The 17,254-nt window shown below is 40.2% G+C and overlaps 1 protein-coding gene and 2 long non-coding RNA genes across 3 annotated transcripts; 1 reads left to right on the top strand and 2 right to left on the bottom strand.

The window, feature by feature from the left end:
* Positions 1-286: 286 nt before the first annotated feature.
* On the bottom strand, positions 287-7,746 carry LOC145425690 (uncharacterized). The gene is made up of 3 exons (XR_013906418.1): positions 7,263-7,746; positions 3,257-3,613; positions 287-728 (listed from the first exon to the last, which is right to left on the bottom strand). It is a non-coding gene; the product is annotated as an uncharacterized LOC145425690 (long non-coding RNA).
* On the top strand, positions 5,876-10,885 carry LOC145425686 (V-set domain-containing T-cell activation inhibitor 1-like). The gene is made up of 3 exons (XM_080298979.1): positions 5,876-5,956; positions 8,028-8,381; positions 8,741-10,885. Exons 1-3 carry the CDS (start codon positions 5,887-5,889, stop codon positions 8,845-8,847), a joined length of 531 nt encoding a protein of 176 aa, XP_080155105.1. The 5' UTR covers positions 5,876-5,886; the 3' UTR covers positions 8,848-10,885.
* Positions 10,886-12,960: 2,075 nt separating this feature from the next.
* LOC145425691 (uncharacterized) lies at positions 12,961-14,318 on the bottom strand. Its single transcript, XR_013906419.1, has 2 exons — positions 13,872-14,318; positions 12,961-13,161 (listed from the first exon to the last, which is right to left on the bottom strand). It is a non-coding gene; the product is annotated as an uncharacterized LOC145425691 (long non-coding RNA).
* Between the last annotated feature and the right edge of the window lie 2,936 nt (positions 14,319-17,254).

The raw sequence follows: 17,254 nt of genomic DNA, 5'->3' as shown, positions 1-17,254 counted from the left end.
TTTAGACATTAACTGTCATTATATAACAAGTTTATACAGCTGTAGTCTCTTGATGCTATGAACAGAAAACAAAAAATAAATAACTTGGTCATAAAAAGGTGTCGGTGTAACTGGCTCAACCAGGACTTTGCACGAGGGCTCAGACAGCTGTGTTCATGGTCGTACCTCAGTATTTACAGAGTCAGTGACCAATCTAGGACTGGTTCTATGTTCCCACCAGGAAAAGAAAACGACTCACGTTTTCCATCAGACATCTTTGTGAAACCCACAGAAGCACACGAGAAGATCAAGTGAGACCAAAGTTTATTGAACCTGCAGAGAAACCAGATCACTGCTGTGGAGACGACAGCACACTTAGAAATAACATAAATAACAGCAAAGCTACTGAAGACATGAAACTTGGATTACATCTACAATTTAGTTACATAACATTTATTATTGTTTATGTATAAATGATGTCTTGGTCATGCTTTTATTCTGTTCTCTTGAGCTTCTTTATAAAAGAAAATAATAACAAAAACTCTCCATTTGAACTTTCTGCCCTCACTGGTTGTGTGAGGTTTCCTTCATGAGGAGAACAAACAGAATATAAACCAGTGTGTTTACAGTGAGTGTGTCAGGTCTGAGCTGCTGTGTGGACCAGTTAGAGAGCAGCAGCTGGATCCCAGTGGTTGGACTGGTGGACGACTTCAGTGAGGAGTCGATGACATTTGGCTCTGGTAGAAACTCTGCACACACAAACACACAGGAGGAGAATATAAGCACAAATTATTATTTTTGGCTCTAATTAGTAAACACAGAGTGAGTCTATAATACTAGCAATGTGTTAAAATTGTATGAACACAATGATGAGCCAGATTCTGCTGGCGTGATGCAAACTGTGTACCATTATGGAGACAGACTGGTCAAACTGTGGCAGAACTGTGATGGTTGCTGCTTGAAAAGAGCAGTGAGGGAACTGTGGCTCAGGTTTGAGGTTCACCCATCATCAACCAGAGGACAGTGGTCTCTGATGTCAATGGGATGAATAACTCAATTAAGAGATGTAAAGTGTACTTAAAATGAGAAAGGTAGCAAAGGGTAGCAAAATTATAAAAAACTCAGTTAATTTTGAATGTCCTAAAGAAATTCAGGACATTATTGTAAGAGGTAAACTAGAAGGGGAGGTGGTGACGCTAATCAATCTCTATATTCCCCCTGAGAGCAATCAACAAAATGTGAAGGCTACTTACAACAGTCATGTCAGAATCTGAAGGGACGGTGTTGTGTGCAGGAGACTTTGTAGTATTTGACCATAGGATTGATACAACAAGCATGAATAGAAGCAAAAACAGCCTGGTGAGGATGGTTAATACCTTTATGAAGGAGCAGGGAATGGTAGATGTATGGAGGGAACATCATCTGCTGGATAAGGAGGATACACACTACTCAAAGACTCACAACACTTACTCAAGAATTGACTATGTCTTAATGAACAGATGGGATCTATATAGAGTAACTGAATGCACAATTGGAGTGACAGATATTTCTGATCATTGTGCCATGTGGAGAGAGGCGATCATGATTATCTCAGTAATCCTTAAAGAGGGAAAAGTCACTGAATATTGTATCAATTACAGACTCATATCGGTACTCACTGTGGATTACTAAATATACACATCTATAATTGCTAAACAATATGGGGCAATTGTGACAGATCTAATTAATGATTAATTAATTGGATACAAACAAAAAAGGACAGTGCAGCCCTAATAAGCCTGGATGCAGAGAAGGTTTTCCACAGTGCAGATTGGAGCTTCCTGTACGCCGTGCTTGAAAGGTTCGGCTTTAATGACGGTGCTGTGATGTGTATCAAATCTATTTACTAATCTGCGACAGCTGGACTGAGTACTCATATTAAACATGATCTAAACCGATGGTCAACTCTTCCACTAGACTTTTTTAGTGCAAGAGTCACAACAATAAAAATGAGTATCCTCCCACAGCTATTGTACCTTTCCCAATACCTGCCAGTTGAGATCTCAGTGGAAAAATTCAACAACTGTGATAGGCTCATCTCTAGATTTGTATGGAGCGATCAAAGGCCTAGAATAAAATATTCAAAATTAATACTGTCTAGGAAGCAAGGTGATGTGAGACTCCCTAATCTAAAGCCCAAACCAGACCAGCGATAAAGTGGAGTGATCAGAACTTTAAATGGAAAGATATTGAAGTAAAAGTACAGGATGTCCCAGTCCAGACTTTTCTTGGAAGTTTGCAACTTAAGAAAACTTTCCTATAACGTCCCACACTCTAGAGATGGGGTTTCGGCAGAGTTAAACAAAGTAAGTTGGAAAGAGAGGTTAAGACGTTAAACTGGGCTGATTATGATGTTGGTGTTGTACCAAGTGGACATGACTCAGGATCCAGGAAGTGGGAACAAAAAGGAATAACAGTGATTTGTACAATAATGAAAGATGGCCATTTGAAGTGAGAAGTGGAGATTATATGGCACCAAGGAAAATTAATGAACGAACAAAACATTTAAGGTTTATGTCTATAACTTTGTATATCCATATATATATGCATGTAGGAAAAGTGTGTATATGTGCTGGAGAATATGAGCAATGTAGGCATGCATATGGTAGTTGATTATAATTGGCACCCACATCTTTTATTCACATTAGTTAAGTTTGTTTTGAATGCATGTTTGTTGATTTCTCCTGAAAAGTCTGTGTTTAAACTGTGACATAAACTATTAAATAAACTATTAATAAAAACTACAGTGTCAAAAAGAAAAAAAACAATAAATGTGTATAAAGTGCTTTAAATACTCAGGTAAAGTAGAAAAGCAATAAGAACCAGTTCATTTACCGTTTAACAATCCTACTACTGCTACATCACATAAATATTGGCAGGCTGCCAAAGAGCTGTGAAAAAGAAGGAACTTCCTGTTTCAAGCAGAAACTGTGTCCACACTAACACTTCTCCATTTTGTCTTCACCTCCATATTGTGTTGACTCTACACTTCAACGCAGTACATTTATTTCATGGCTAAATTATTTATGCATGTGTCTCTTTTGTTTACTGTCAGTAGCTTAAAGATCCACAGTTATACAAACTCATTATAAAACAATAATTAGAATTTATCCTAAAATGTAACCAAACATTAAAGCTCGGCTGATTTTCTCATCAACAACATCTTTAGAAACAAACATCAACAACCAGGAAGCAGCTTCACCTCTGATCACACACACACTCAACTCTGCTCACTCACCTGGAGGATCAACACTCAGGTAGATGATGCTGATGGGGTCATTCTTCAAAAGGGCTCTCTCCCTCCGGCTTGTTCCTCTCCTGAAGACACGATACTTCTATTTCTCAGCATCTGCAGCTGTGACATCCTTCAGAATATGAGACACGTCTCCATCCTTCATCTGTCTGTCCTGCAGATCCACCCGGTTCTTAAAAGATGGATGCTGCTCATCTGGATCAAACTGCTTGTCTCAGTACTAAAGGACATGTTCATCTTCCAGGTCAGCTCTTCTTCACTCTATAACTATGAAGTCGTTGTTTGGAGCTCGACATGTCAGAAAGACGTCCTGTGCAGACTCAGCTGGGACAACTTTCTAGTCTGAAAGAGTGAAAGAAACACAGCAGAGAGGCTATGAAGGTCAAAGTGCAGTTACTCGTTTTTACAGCAGCGATAATTAAGAGAAGCTGCAAACAGAGACATGTAGTCACTTAAGCAGAGAGAGCACAACAGACACTGGAAACTTAAGTTGATCAAAATCTGAGTATTGCTAGAGATGGTACCCTTCTCCTTGTATCTTTGCCCCACCGGAGATGTGAACTCAGGAAGGGCAATGAAGACAGAAGTCGAGAAAACAGGTTCAACAAAATGAGACATCAGTGAATCACCATGTTGGATCATGTCAGTATTTTAAAGTAAGTGACGTCTCAGATTAACGGGCTACAGTCAAAGTGTGTAAAACAAACGGTGGTGAATGGAGCAGCTACAAAGTTCACTTTTCTTCAGGTCAGAGTTTGTGGATCAGGTGCTTTAATAGTTTATGCGTCATCAAACGGCGTCATTGCGAGTATTACCTTACTATTGAATTTAACTACCTTTAACATCACTGTAAATACAAGACATATACATCATGAATAATAATTTCAAATCCTGAGTGTGGCGTCGCTAGCATTAGCATTAGCGCCTGGAAGTTACTTCAACTAAGCTCGCCGACAAGATCGAACAAACTTCTGCACAAGATCAGGAGAATGTTTGGCTACAACATCGCTTTCCACACCATTCATTATGATAAATACAGACCACCCGATCTACTCCTGTTCCTGACGAGGCCTGCTAGGGCGCTGAGTCGACAACCAGCGAGCGAGCTCTTAGCTAAAGAGCTAACGAACTAGCCAACAGTGGTGATTGTTATTGGTGTCTGGATGCTAACGTTAGCATCGCTCTTAAAATAATAACCCTTTTTTGTCATTGTACACGTCCAACCAAATTGTGGATGCTCCACACCAACTGTGCCGGAATATGATATAATAGTAAACAGCAGGACTAAATGACAAACAGGAGAAATCTATACAATCAAAGCTACCATCAGTCACCTGCGGCCTCACACTAACTGGTTTCATATCGTAAAAAGGGGAAGTTTTTAAATCAGAAAACTTAAAGTCGGCACTTCAAAACACACTTGAAACTATTTGAACTCTATTAAAACTTGTCCTGTGGAAGCACACCCACAACTACAGGACTCCTTTGGACATCAGAGCCTGGCTGAATACGCAGTCTTGTTTATCAAGTGCTGTGTTGATAACATCACCTCAATCCTTTGCCATTCACATTCAGTGTAGAATGACATTTGAGACAGTAGGTGGTGCCATTGTCCCATTTATTGGAAACCTGCACCCTTGTAACTATACACAGTGGACATGAATCGCTAGCTGTATTAAGACTAATTTACACCATTGAGCCCTGCTTTAAAAATGCGATTGATTAAACATTGTGAAGCTGGATTTAATAAATAAATATTTGTGCCAGTCAACATTAGAGGTGACCGGGTTGGTTGGTTGGTAAGATGCAACATGCAAAGAGCTGAAGTGAATCTGAGAGTTAAAAACAAATTGTCCACTGCTACCACAAACAGTGATTTTCGTGCGGTGAACACTGCTCTCTTTGAGCTCACTTGACAACCAATCACCAGTCGGCAGTCGCTTACGCGATGATGCTGTTATAAAAAGAGCCCCATTTTAATGTTATTTCCCCCTCACACCCCCACCAGCGAGGGAAACATCTATGATACTTTCAGATTCAAGTCATCACAGCACAGTCTGATAGACTTTTGGAGTTTATGACTCTCTGACAGAGATACAGAGAACACCTTATGGAGTGACTATGACCTTTTTATGTGTACAGGGACATTATGGAGTTAAAAGAAACAAAATAGGACAAGACTTCAAAGGAACCCACAGAAGGTCTTTTGGTGGATCTGGTTATCAGTGTCAGTATAACAGTTACAGTTATACCATTTATAAGGCAGAAAATGAAGGAAATGTGCCAAAAGTAATGGGAGGAAGAAACTGTGGTTATTAATAAAAAAAATTAAAACAGGAGAAAAAAACCCCTCAGTGACAGAAAAGTGAAACCAGACCTCATGAACTGTCTCCAAACTCTCACTAACCGCAACTCTCCATCAAACACCCACATTTTGAATGAAGTCTGAGGGGTTTATATCGCTGTCATATCTCGCGGCAAAGTTCGAACCACTTCATGAACCAGTCACGTGGTACAGCCGGGTAGCGAGGCTTCGGATGTCATCATTTTTAGCTCCTCCCATACACATCGACCTACACATCAAAGCCGTCGGATCCTCACATCACTACAGCAAGATGCGTCAAGGGAGAATTACATTGCTTCGCTCGGTCATGATTTTCTGCTTTATCTTGTTTCCGGCTGCGGGTGAGACAACTGTTCAATTATTTTAGAGCCATTTTTGACATTGTAAATACACGCCACAAATTTAAGAAAATAAAAAACCCTGACTGTCTAGGTAGTAGACAGTAGCTTGTTGTTAGCTTGACACAGCTAACAACAAGCTTAGCTCGGCTGCTCGATAGAAAAAGTGTCAAGAGATAAACCGAGGGCTTCGAAAATAGGGGCTCTATTGTATAGTAAGCGCTGGCTCGCGGCTCTGCAGCATAGCATATACACGGTGATGGCCAGTGGCTTTGATGGCTGGCTGTGAGGCGTTGGACGCTCACAGCTGATGCTAACACAGCTGATGCTAACGTTAGCATGTAAAACTTTTTTTTTTTAGTTAGCATGTAAAACGAGGATACAATACTACAAATAACAAAGGCGTCCTCTGGGGGGTCCCTTGAGGAAACTTAAAGCTCTCTCACAGTTGTAACATTGTTTTTTGTTTTGCTCTCGGAAATGAGACGAGGCTCGGCGAATGGCTTCTTAAAAGCCCTGAAAAAAGCAGGGCATCAAATTAAATCAAACTCTTGTTGCTCCTCTCCACGGAAATCCTTACTAAAATGTGAAAGCTTTGTAAGATCTGAAGATTGCTATTAGTACGGCTTATTTAAACCCCCTTTCCACGTTGGGTGACACTACCGTAACTCTTCAACGCTGTGCGCAATCTAAAAACGGTCCACTAAATCAGCGACTCCACACTCAGATATACAAGTGAACACCAACTGTCAGCAGTGAATGACATGAAGTGCTTCTTGGAGCTCTACACGGGGCCAAAAAGCATGTGGAATTATTTAGAAAAAAGAGTTGCCCATAATAAAATGCAAAATGTGCTTTTTATTGTAAGGTAGACCTCATAATAATTCCGCGGTTGTCTGAGGAGGGTTACTTTTATTTCTTGTCCTTGATTGTTCTTATGCAGCACGATGTGGGTGACGTTAGTTCTTCATAACATTGTCATGGCGGTGTTTTGGACAACTTACGTTGACCTCCTTTAATATATATATCTATATATCTATATCTCATATGTTTCCTTTCCAAATCACTAGATCAAATCCCCACGCAGTTACATTATATGTAAAATAAACGGCATTAAACTGAGTCCAATCCCTCGGTGTATGCTTCTCGTCGTGTCGCACAACTCAGCACCACCTACACCATTTTTCCCCCACAAAGAAGCTCTCACACAAGCGAGAGAGCGACACCAACCAGCGCAGCAGCCATGTTTGCGAACTGTAACCAGACGTGGCCTCTTTATAACTCTGTCTGTGCTCCGTGTTTTACTTACCCCGACATGCAGAGACTTTAAACAGTAAAAGCAGCTCATTTGTGCCTGATCCCGCACGGTGTTAAACATTAAGCTGTTGAAAGCAGCTGACATACTCCGTTTTCTCGACGCTGAGTACTGAGTTTAAAAAATAGCTCCGATATCCACAGCCAGACCCACGTCGTCTTCGGGTACGGAACATCCTCGTTTAAAGCTTTTAAGAAAGCTGTTTTATCGTCCATTAACGATAACACAACCGAACTTCACCGACAGACGCCACGAAGCGATTTCAGAGACTGGAACGAAGGGCGGTTCCTGTCGATCCGATTACAGAACCGACAGTCTGTTGGAAGTACATACAGCCCTCCCCCTCCCATTTGAACGGAGTCGTGCACGCGGACGAACACATTTGCATAAACAAAACGAAAACGGCAGGACAAGCGCGCTCACGCTACCCACTAGAAGAAAACAAAACAACGCTAAGCCCCCTCCCCCAGCACCTGCAAGCAACGCTGGTTTCTGTCAAGTTTACCACACTTTAGGTGGTGCAAGTTTTTGTCCCTGTTCTGTTCTACTTAATAACCTCGCAAATATTACATATTTCTGAGGACAAGAACAAAGACAACAAATAAGCAGTTGTTCAAAGGTGTTTGCAAAAAATTATTTTCCACATTTGTGTGATTCAACCAGCATAAACCAGAGAGCAGTTGTGTCTGTTCCTAATTCGAATTCTTGGCTGATGTAGAAGTGACTGTTTCCTCTCTGCTCTGTTGTTTCATCTTTCAGACCAAGAAACTATCACGGCTCAGTCTGGACAGGATGTCACTCTGACATGTCGAGCTCCAAACAACAACCTCATAGTTGTAGAGTGGAGAAGACCTGACCTGGGAGAAGTCTTTGTGTATCGCAATAACCATTTTGATTCAGATGACCAGCATCCATCTTTTAAGAACCGGGTGGATTTGCAGGACAGACAGATGAAGGATGGAGACGTGTCCGTGATTTTGAAGGATGCGATGATTAATGACACTGGAACATACGAGTGTCGTGTCTTCATGGAAGGAACAAATCGCGGGAAGAGAGCTCATCAAACTATTGACCCCATCAGCATCATCTACCTGAGAGTTGTTGATCCTTCAGGTGAGTGAGGGAGAGTGAGTTCAGTGTGTGTGAGCAGTTTAAAATCATATTAATATTGGGTTGATCTGAGTCATTTAAATGTGACAAATATGGAGAAAGAACATTACAGATTTCAAACACATCTTTACAAAGAATCCATGTTTAAAAAAAAAATGGACTTTTTTATTTAATCCATCAAAGGTTGGTATAAAGTGCCTGCAGTGAAGACCAAAGGAGACAGTGTCGTTTATACCTGCTGCTATTATTATAGTTAATAACACTAAATCATACGTGTTGTTGCCATGACTACTGCACCTTGTGCTTTGGTGATAAAGGAAATTTCCTTTAACCCCTCTGCTCTGTGTTGTTTCCTCTTTCAGTTCAGAAAAACATCACAGCTGAGTCTGGACAGAAGAACGCCACTCTGACATGTCGAGCACCAAACAACTTGTTGTTGTTGCTGCTGCTGTGTTTGTTTGTTTTTTGATCTACAGAAGAGTTCAGCAGGATTCATACCAGCCTCCACCTGAGCCTGTTTGAATAATCAGACCTTTTATTATTGGTTCTCTTCCAGCTTCTCAGAGGGGACTCTGAGCATTCTGGGTAAACACATTTGAGGATATCCTAAAATTAATTTCCACGACATCCAAAGTTTGATGTTAAGTGTCTGAAATTAGACTAAACATTTATTTATTCCAAACCAATTTTTTTTTTTTTTTTTTGTGTTTCAGGAAATTTAAATTAGTTTATATGTAAGTGAAACAGGAGCAAACTGAAATGTCACATGTGCCTTCACGAGGTGCCAAAAGAACAGTTTTATGAAAATTTAAAATGTTCTTTTTCTTTGGTATAAAACCTCAACAAACAGACCAGCAGATATTTTCATATTTAAACGTCCATTATAGAGCTTTTAAGAAGTAGAAAACTGTCCCAAAGTGAAAGTTGTGCCTTTAGCTCCTTACTGTCCGCTCATCAACCTCCATGAACACCAGCTGAAGTCTTCATAAGAAGTTTAGTTTAGCAGACTAAAACTAAACTTGTCTTTATACTGTGAGCTGTAGCTGCTACTTCCTGCTCTCGACCTCCTGCTGAGCTAACGTCTCTTTAATTTTACTTTTAATATCAAACTACCTGCTGCTTCACTTTGAACTGATAAAACACTCATGTTTATATCACAGACGCTTCTAATGTTTATTTTATAAAGCTTTAAGCACTCCACGCACTTAACTTTGTTATTCAATATATTTATTTGTAGGGATGGGTACCGGTGTCCGGTGCCATGATGGCACCGGTTCTGACATAAATAGTAGTAACCAGACCGAAAAGCAGCGCACATTTCGGTGCTTTATTTCGGTGCTTTTTTTTTTTTCCTGAGCTGTGATACACTTTAGATTCTAGCCAATCATTTTACGTTTCCGAGGATAGTAGGCGGGTCCAGGTACGTATGTTCTTTTAGAGCAGAGCTACAGATTAAAATGCCCAAGGCGAAGCGGTCAAAAGTCTGGCTGTACTTCACAGCAAAAGATGCAAACTCAGCAGCCTGAAACAAGTGCTTTAAGCTGATACTGTCAAAGGAGGTAACACCTCAAATCCGATGAAACACCTGGCAACGCATGGCGTTTTGTTTTTGTTTTTTGGGGGGTTTTTTTAAGCCGAGAAATGCGCCGTATTTGATAGCTTGCTGCGAGACCTCACACCGAGCACATCTACTGTGTGTGGTGCCTGTTATCGGACCCGGAGTTAGCAACATCCCCCAAAAACCCGAAGAGGCGTCCTGGCCCCTAGCCCTGCCAGTGCAGCAGAAATGATGATGGCAGCAGCAGCCGTTCTTCTCTGTGTGAGTAGCTTAATGTTGTTCGTGTGTAATTTACGTTGAGTAGGCTAACCACGTTATTACATTAATGCATGTAAGGTGAACTAGCAAACACCATCATAGCTACATGCGGCTGTCTTCTTGTTTGATGGCAGATACTCCCTTCACCCTGGCCAAAAAGGCTAAAATGACCAAAGAAAAAGTGGAAAACAGCTAGTTTTTGTACAAAGTTTGTGTTCTCCATTCTTTGAGCACCGTTTAAGCACCGGTACCATTTCAAATGTACCGGTTTGGCACTGGTATCGGATAAAACCTAAACAATACCCATCCCTACTTATTTGTCTGAGCAAGAATCCTGTTTAGTTTTCATTCTGTTTTTATCAGAAACTTTCAGGCCTGTTGACTCAGTTCATGCAGTTTTCAGGACTTTCTGATTCTGTTTTTACTGTAAATGTGCCTTCCGATGGTGTCTATTATAACGATTTCTCTTTAAAGTATGAATTCATATTGTATTAATTCAAAGTCCATCAGTACGTATATTTACCTTATATAATTGTATCTGCTGCTGCTCCACATGAAAAATTTTAATATTAGGATATTAAATCATGTTCATTGTATCTCACAGTGACACAGACAGCTGTAAACATTCCATAATCAATGATTCATTCTTCTCTGAACTTTAAATAAACACATTAAAATACATTTTTCTTCATGTGGTCGTCTGCTCTGAGTCACTTTATAAATCTGCATCATACTATAGTTTACTCTTACTGTATGAAAACGTGCTGTGAGCGCTTCAGATATGACTCTCAGCTCTACCAGCCGTAATTTTTTTCTTTACTTTACTGATGAGCTTTCTGAAAATGGTCGTCTGTGTGCAGATTCTCTCAGACTGGATGAAGACAGATGTCACAGATGTTCTCTTTATTGCTCCTGACAGATCATCAGACATCAAACTTCACAGTAACTAAGATTCATGTGTGAAAATGTTCCTGCTGCTTTTAAATCTGTGGCTCACATTAAGTTCGTTATCTGGGCCCTGTTTCAGGAAGCCGGTTTAGAAAACTCAGAATGAAAAACGATACTCAGGGTTGAGTAACCCCGAACTGTCCAACTCGGAATATTCGGTTTCAGAAAGGCTGATAACAAGTAGTTCAGTCAACGCGGAGTTGCTTTAACCCCAAGTTAAGCGCGCGCACGAGGATACATAAAGCCCTGATTAGTGGAGCACAGATTAAGCGAGTCACCATGGAGACGGAGGGAAAGAAGGCGCGGTCAATGTATCTTACAGCGCTTGAGGCCGAAATTCTGATGGCAGCATATGCCGATAACATGCAAATTTTGCAGAAAAAAAGTAACACAGCCTCAGCTGCAAAAGAAAGGGAGCATGCATGGCAAAACATAGCTGACAGAGTCAATGCGTGAGTGTTAATTTAAAGATTGATCTAGGGATTTCCACCCATTTAACACGTTATTTTATTATATTTTATTTTACACATTTTATTTTGTGATGTGATGTGAGCGCAGGTGCAACCCAACAGGCCCCAAACGTTCCTGGCAGCAAGTAAAAATGAAATATAAAAATATAGTCCAAACAGGTAAGGTGTAATTGTATTATGAGCCATAGTGCTTGGTCTGTTTGTCCATGTAAATCAATTGCAGTTAGAGGCTACATTAATTTTCTTTCTGTAAGCACTTATTGAAATTATCTGAGCACATTACAAGTACATATTTGCTTACTCTGTATGCTCAAATGTGGCCCGTTATAGCCAACAGAAAAAAAGCGGAGGCCCGAAAAACAGGTGGGGGTCCTCCACCACCACCACTCACAGAGCCTGGCCACTTGGCTTCCACATTTGTGATAATGTTGGCAGCATCACATATGATCTTCACAGTGCAGAGAACACAAATTAGCATCCATTACTATAATGAAATAATTTGTTAGTTTGAAATGCTACAGGGAACTATGTACCTGCACATTAATGCTGTGGAAAGACTTCCTGTTCACATAGTCTCCTTCATTTACTGAAGGAGCAATGATTGGAATGTGAGTGCCATCTATACAGCCAATCACGCCTGGGAACCGTGAAAATAAATGTAAAATTTAAGTAGTAGTTCAAGTATCACCACATCATGAATTGAGTTTTGTTCATCCTGCTACCTGCAATTTTGTGGAATCCCTCTTTGATGAATCTTGTGGGTCTATGACCGGGGAACACCACAAACGAGTACAGGAGACGTTTCAGTGCAACTGTAACATTCCTGACTGCCCGACAGACGGTAGCCTTGGAAACGTGCTCAGCATCATCAATATTATACAGAAAGCTCCCGTTTGCAAAAAAACGAAGTGCAATACAAATAATATGTAATGAACTGAGAGGATGTCCGCGATGTGTCACATGCGTAATATATGGCCTGAGGATGTTATTCAAATAAATTAGTCAGGTTTCCGACACAGAGGCGGAGAAAGTCAGGGTTAGTTGAAGTAAACCTGCTAGGGAGCAGGTTAGCTTCACGGAGTGTGTCGTCATAGTAACTCACTCAGGATTAATCTAAACTCGCTTTGTGAAACTGAAAACCCAGAGTTTTCGTTAACTCAGGGTGTACTTACTCAGAGTTTGCACTAAACCGGCTTCCTGAAATAGGGCCCTGCTCTGAAGAGGACTGAAGTGTGTTTGGGTTCACCACAACAACTCAACGTTTCCATCGGACGTCTTTATGAAACCCACATAACCATACGAGAACCTGCAGAGAAACCAGACCACTGCTGTGGAGACGACAGCACACTTAGAAATAACAGGAAATTTACTGAAGACATGAAAACACGGATTACATCAACATTTTAGTTACATACCATTTGTTATTGTCTTAATTTGTCAGGTCTGAGCTGCTGTGTGGACCAGTTAGAGAGCAGCAGCTGGATCCCAGTGGTTGGACTGGTGGACGACTTCAGTGAGGAGTCGATGACATTTGGCTCTGGTAGAAACTCTGCACACACAAACACACAGGAGGAGAATATAAGCACAAAGCAGAGCCTCTCTGTTCTCTTTATAAACAGCAAAGCATCAGGACATGTCAGTGAACGCATCACAGTTACAATAATGTAACTTATTGAACTTTGACACATTTTGTGCTGGTGTGTCAGATCACAGCATCTGCAGACACACAATCTTGTTTTGATACATTTTAACTGCAGGATGAAAAATAAACTGATTAAATAACATCAAATTGCTCCATCTTAACAGGTTACTGGCACCAGAATATTTAGTGGAACTGGTGCTTGTGTCCCAGTCAGTGTGTACATCCTGAGATGCTGCAGCCACAAACCTGTTCACTGTTCCCAGCTCACACTTAAAGACGACTGAATGTTTGCTGTGAGGACTCCTCAATCCTGGGATGACCTGCCTGAAGAAATCTGGCTCGCCTCATCAGTGTCGTCTTTTAAATCCTTGTTAAAGACTAATATATAAACTTTAACTCATCTTATTCATCCAGCTGTTGGAAGTTATTCACCACATGACGCTTGAGTCTGTGTGGCCGTAGTTTGATTCATATTTTACTCTTTGCTCTTTCACTCATCGTCTCTGGGAAGCACTCGTAACGATGGTTTGAAAAGTGACACAAACTTAAAAATAAAATAAAGTTTGATTGTGAGCAACAGATTTATGGTGTTTGTACTAAAAGAAGAGCAGCTGTACCTCTCAGCTCTGACTGTTTTTCCTTCTCTTTGACTGACGTCTTCAGTTCTCACTGCTGAGCCGACTGCAGCTGCATCTGCACAATAAAACACACACACAGGACGTCAGTGCACGATTGACTTTACCCAGAATCCTCTGCAGGAGAAAATGGAAGGTACTCATGTTTAGCTGGATAAAGAAAAGTTACAGGAAGTCGTGATGTCGCTCTGATGTTGTTCAGTTTGTCTTGTACAACATTTTTCTGAAGTCTCATATAAAGACGTCGCTTCTCTGTTTTCTTAACAAAGTGGATTTTCTACAACAGTTTCAATGATAAGAAACAAAATGAATGACATTAGTTATGGAGCCTTTGGTAAATATTCAGAGAACAAGATGGAAAAACAATCAGTTACAGGAGCAAACATCATGCTGGCTTGAACACATTTGTTGTTGAAGCTTCTCAGTATTTGAAACATGAAGTGGTCGCATCTCGCAAGCAGCTTCCTTTTATAAATATGAAAAGTAAAAACAAAAAAATGCCAAATTCAACAAAAATACAACTAAACGGATTCCTGAGTGATATTACAGCCAGTGTTCAAGAAGAATCTCTGCAAAAATGTCATTCTTTAATTATTTGTGAAAACAGGAAGCCGCTGAGTGCCGAAATGACAGTTTTTGTGCACCTTAGCATATGCTACTTCCGGTGGGGAAACTCCTGTAGAGTGCTTTGTTTATATTCGCTCCTTGTTTACGGTCGGGTTTTCCAAAACAAGTCAACCAAATGGATGAATCAAGCGGCGATTTACATTTCTCTAGATGTCTTGGGCATTTACTGAATATATCTGTAGATGATGTTCATCGTCTTGTCAATATTTTTTTTTTCCCCGCGCCTCAGAGCAAAAGAGAGAAAGCATTCAAATGTTATATTTCTCAGTATTTGTATAGTGGTCCCTCGTTTATTGCAGGTGTCCAACAAGAAGTCAAACTTTTTGTGCGATGGTTAACATCTCCCTCTGCGTTTTGGGTGCTACCGCAGGTGCCTTTGACGGTGCAAAACATTTTGTCGACATTGATTTTGTTGGGGAGAAAACTTACTGCTAGTGATCGATGTAGCGATTCTGTCCTGTACAGGCGAGCTGGCACAGAGGAAGTCGACAATGATCTACAGCCGATCAGGACCCAGAACACAAGGCTCTGTAGAAGGACAAAAAAAACATGCAAATTTACACACAACAAAAAAAAAATTCTTAGGTTAACCGTGTTATAGCGAGGGACCACTGTAATTTTGAAGGTAAATGGTAAATGGCCTGTATTTATATAGCGCTTTACTAGTCCCTAAGGACCCCAAAGCGCTTTACATATCCAGTCAAGCTACATTGTAGTCACAGCCACCCTGGGGCGCACTGACAGAGGCGAGGCTGCCGGACACTGGCGCCACCGGGCCCTCTGACCACCACCATTAGGCAACGGGTGAAGTGTCTTGCCCAAGGACACAACGACTGAGACTGTCCAAGCCGGAGCTCGAACCGGCAACCTTCCGATTACAAGGCGAACTCCCAACTCTTGAGCCACGATCGCCCAAAATAGGTAAGTCACAAAATACCCTTGGTAAATACTAATATATAGAGACCCTTACCAGCATCATTTATTTACTTTTTTTATAGTTTGTTGATATGATGTGTAGGTGTGTACTTGACTAGCTGATATCAACATAATGGGGGAAACATCTGGCTTTGACTATTCTTCACCTGTAGTTTGAATGCTGAACATTTGCCTGTTTAAATCATAAGAACTGTCACTATACAGAGATACTTCTGAATGTGGACGATGTGTCTTCTCATTTTGTAATGCAGTTCTGCTTGTGTTGAGTGATGTAAACAACCGATCAATCCACACTCTTCAAACGTTAAAATTGGTTTTTTTTTTAATGACACAGTAATGGTGAGTGTTCCCACCTTCTGCTCTTTGTAACTTAATGCAATCTTTCCGTTTTTGTATTTTGGACATGATTTTGTAGTCGATCTTCGCAGTAGCGATTGACCGCAAAGTAAAGCTACCGGAAATGTACAAACCCACATCCGGTCTCAAACCAGGAAGTTAGCATTTTCTCGTGCACAGGGTCATTTCACTTTTTCTACTTTCAACAGAGCATTTTATTTGCTGCAACATGGGACCTTTTCCTAGAGACAAAACATGTACAAACTCCAAAACACATTTCTAGCTTGAACTGAACTTCCAAAACAGAGCTACCTAGAGCACTTAAATTACACAATTGAAAGCATGAAAGCATATGTGTATTGTTTGTGTATTTATACACAAGCATTCATATATAGTCAAATAATAAATAAAAAAAAAATAATGTTCATTTACCTGTTATTACCACACACCAAATCTGGTCGTTGGTACTTGCTGGCTTGTGTAGCCACTCGGTAACAAAAGTTCAACACTGCCTCTAGCATCCTGGAGCACTTCTGTTGTCTTTTGTACGTGTTTTGAGTTTTTATGTGCTTCTGAGTTTTTACGTGTTTTGGAGTTGGTCCGTGCTTCAGGGTTCGTACGTGATTTGAAGTTTATATGTGTATGTATGTATGTATGTGCTTTGTCTGTAGGGGCCACCGTAAATAGACTTTTATTTATTCACTCCACATAAAATGTAATAAATAAATCATATAATACAAAAATCAACTATTCACATTTCAACTTTTAACTATTTAAATTTTCACCTTTTTCCTTTTATAAATTTAAAGTGAAACAACACAAAACACTGCAAACCACAACACAATTAAATATAAATTATAATATGAAAACAAAAAGAACATATTCTCTGTCATATGGACCTGCATGAATAAGAGCCATTTCGTTCGCGACCGACCCATCACTGGTGCATGGGCGGGGATTTCAGGTTCGCCAGTCCTGCAGTCTAAATGTGACTCGTTCACAAAAACCAGCCTGTTTAAGTCTCTTTTCCATCTAATTTAAAACAGATATGACATGATTAACAATAAAGGGATATTTCATATATCAGTCTAGAATTCATTCATTTATGCAGCTGATCACAGCTTCAAAAGTTTCTTATTACTCAGATAAATCAGCTTTCCGATAAATGCCAGTGTATTAAAAGAACAACATGAAAATATAGAAACAGAAATAACAGCACCTTTAATGTTTCCTGTATCTGAAACAGAGTTAAATACGTTTCATATGTTAATACAAATGTAATGTCTACATATCATATTTACATAATATTATGAAAGTGTGATGTGATGACGTACATTAGATAAGTGTTGTTTAATACCTAACCTATGTAACAAATTTATAACAAATGCAGTTTCCGTCACCCAAAATATTTAAGCATGTACTTATTTACATCATAAACATACCTTGTGCCTTTATCAAGGGGGCTG

This window comes from Astatotilapia calliptera, chromosome 3 (genome assembly GCF_964374335.1).
Source record: "Astatotilapia calliptera chromosome 3, fAstCal68.1, whole genome shotgun sequence".
Classification (NCBI taxonomy): domain Eukaryota; kingdom Metazoa; phylum Chordata; class Actinopteri; order Cichliformes; family Cichlidae; genus Astatotilapia; species Astatotilapia calliptera.
The sequence above is the reverse complement of the archived record's forward strand: the minus strand, read 5'-3'. Positions and strand labels throughout refer to the sequence as shown.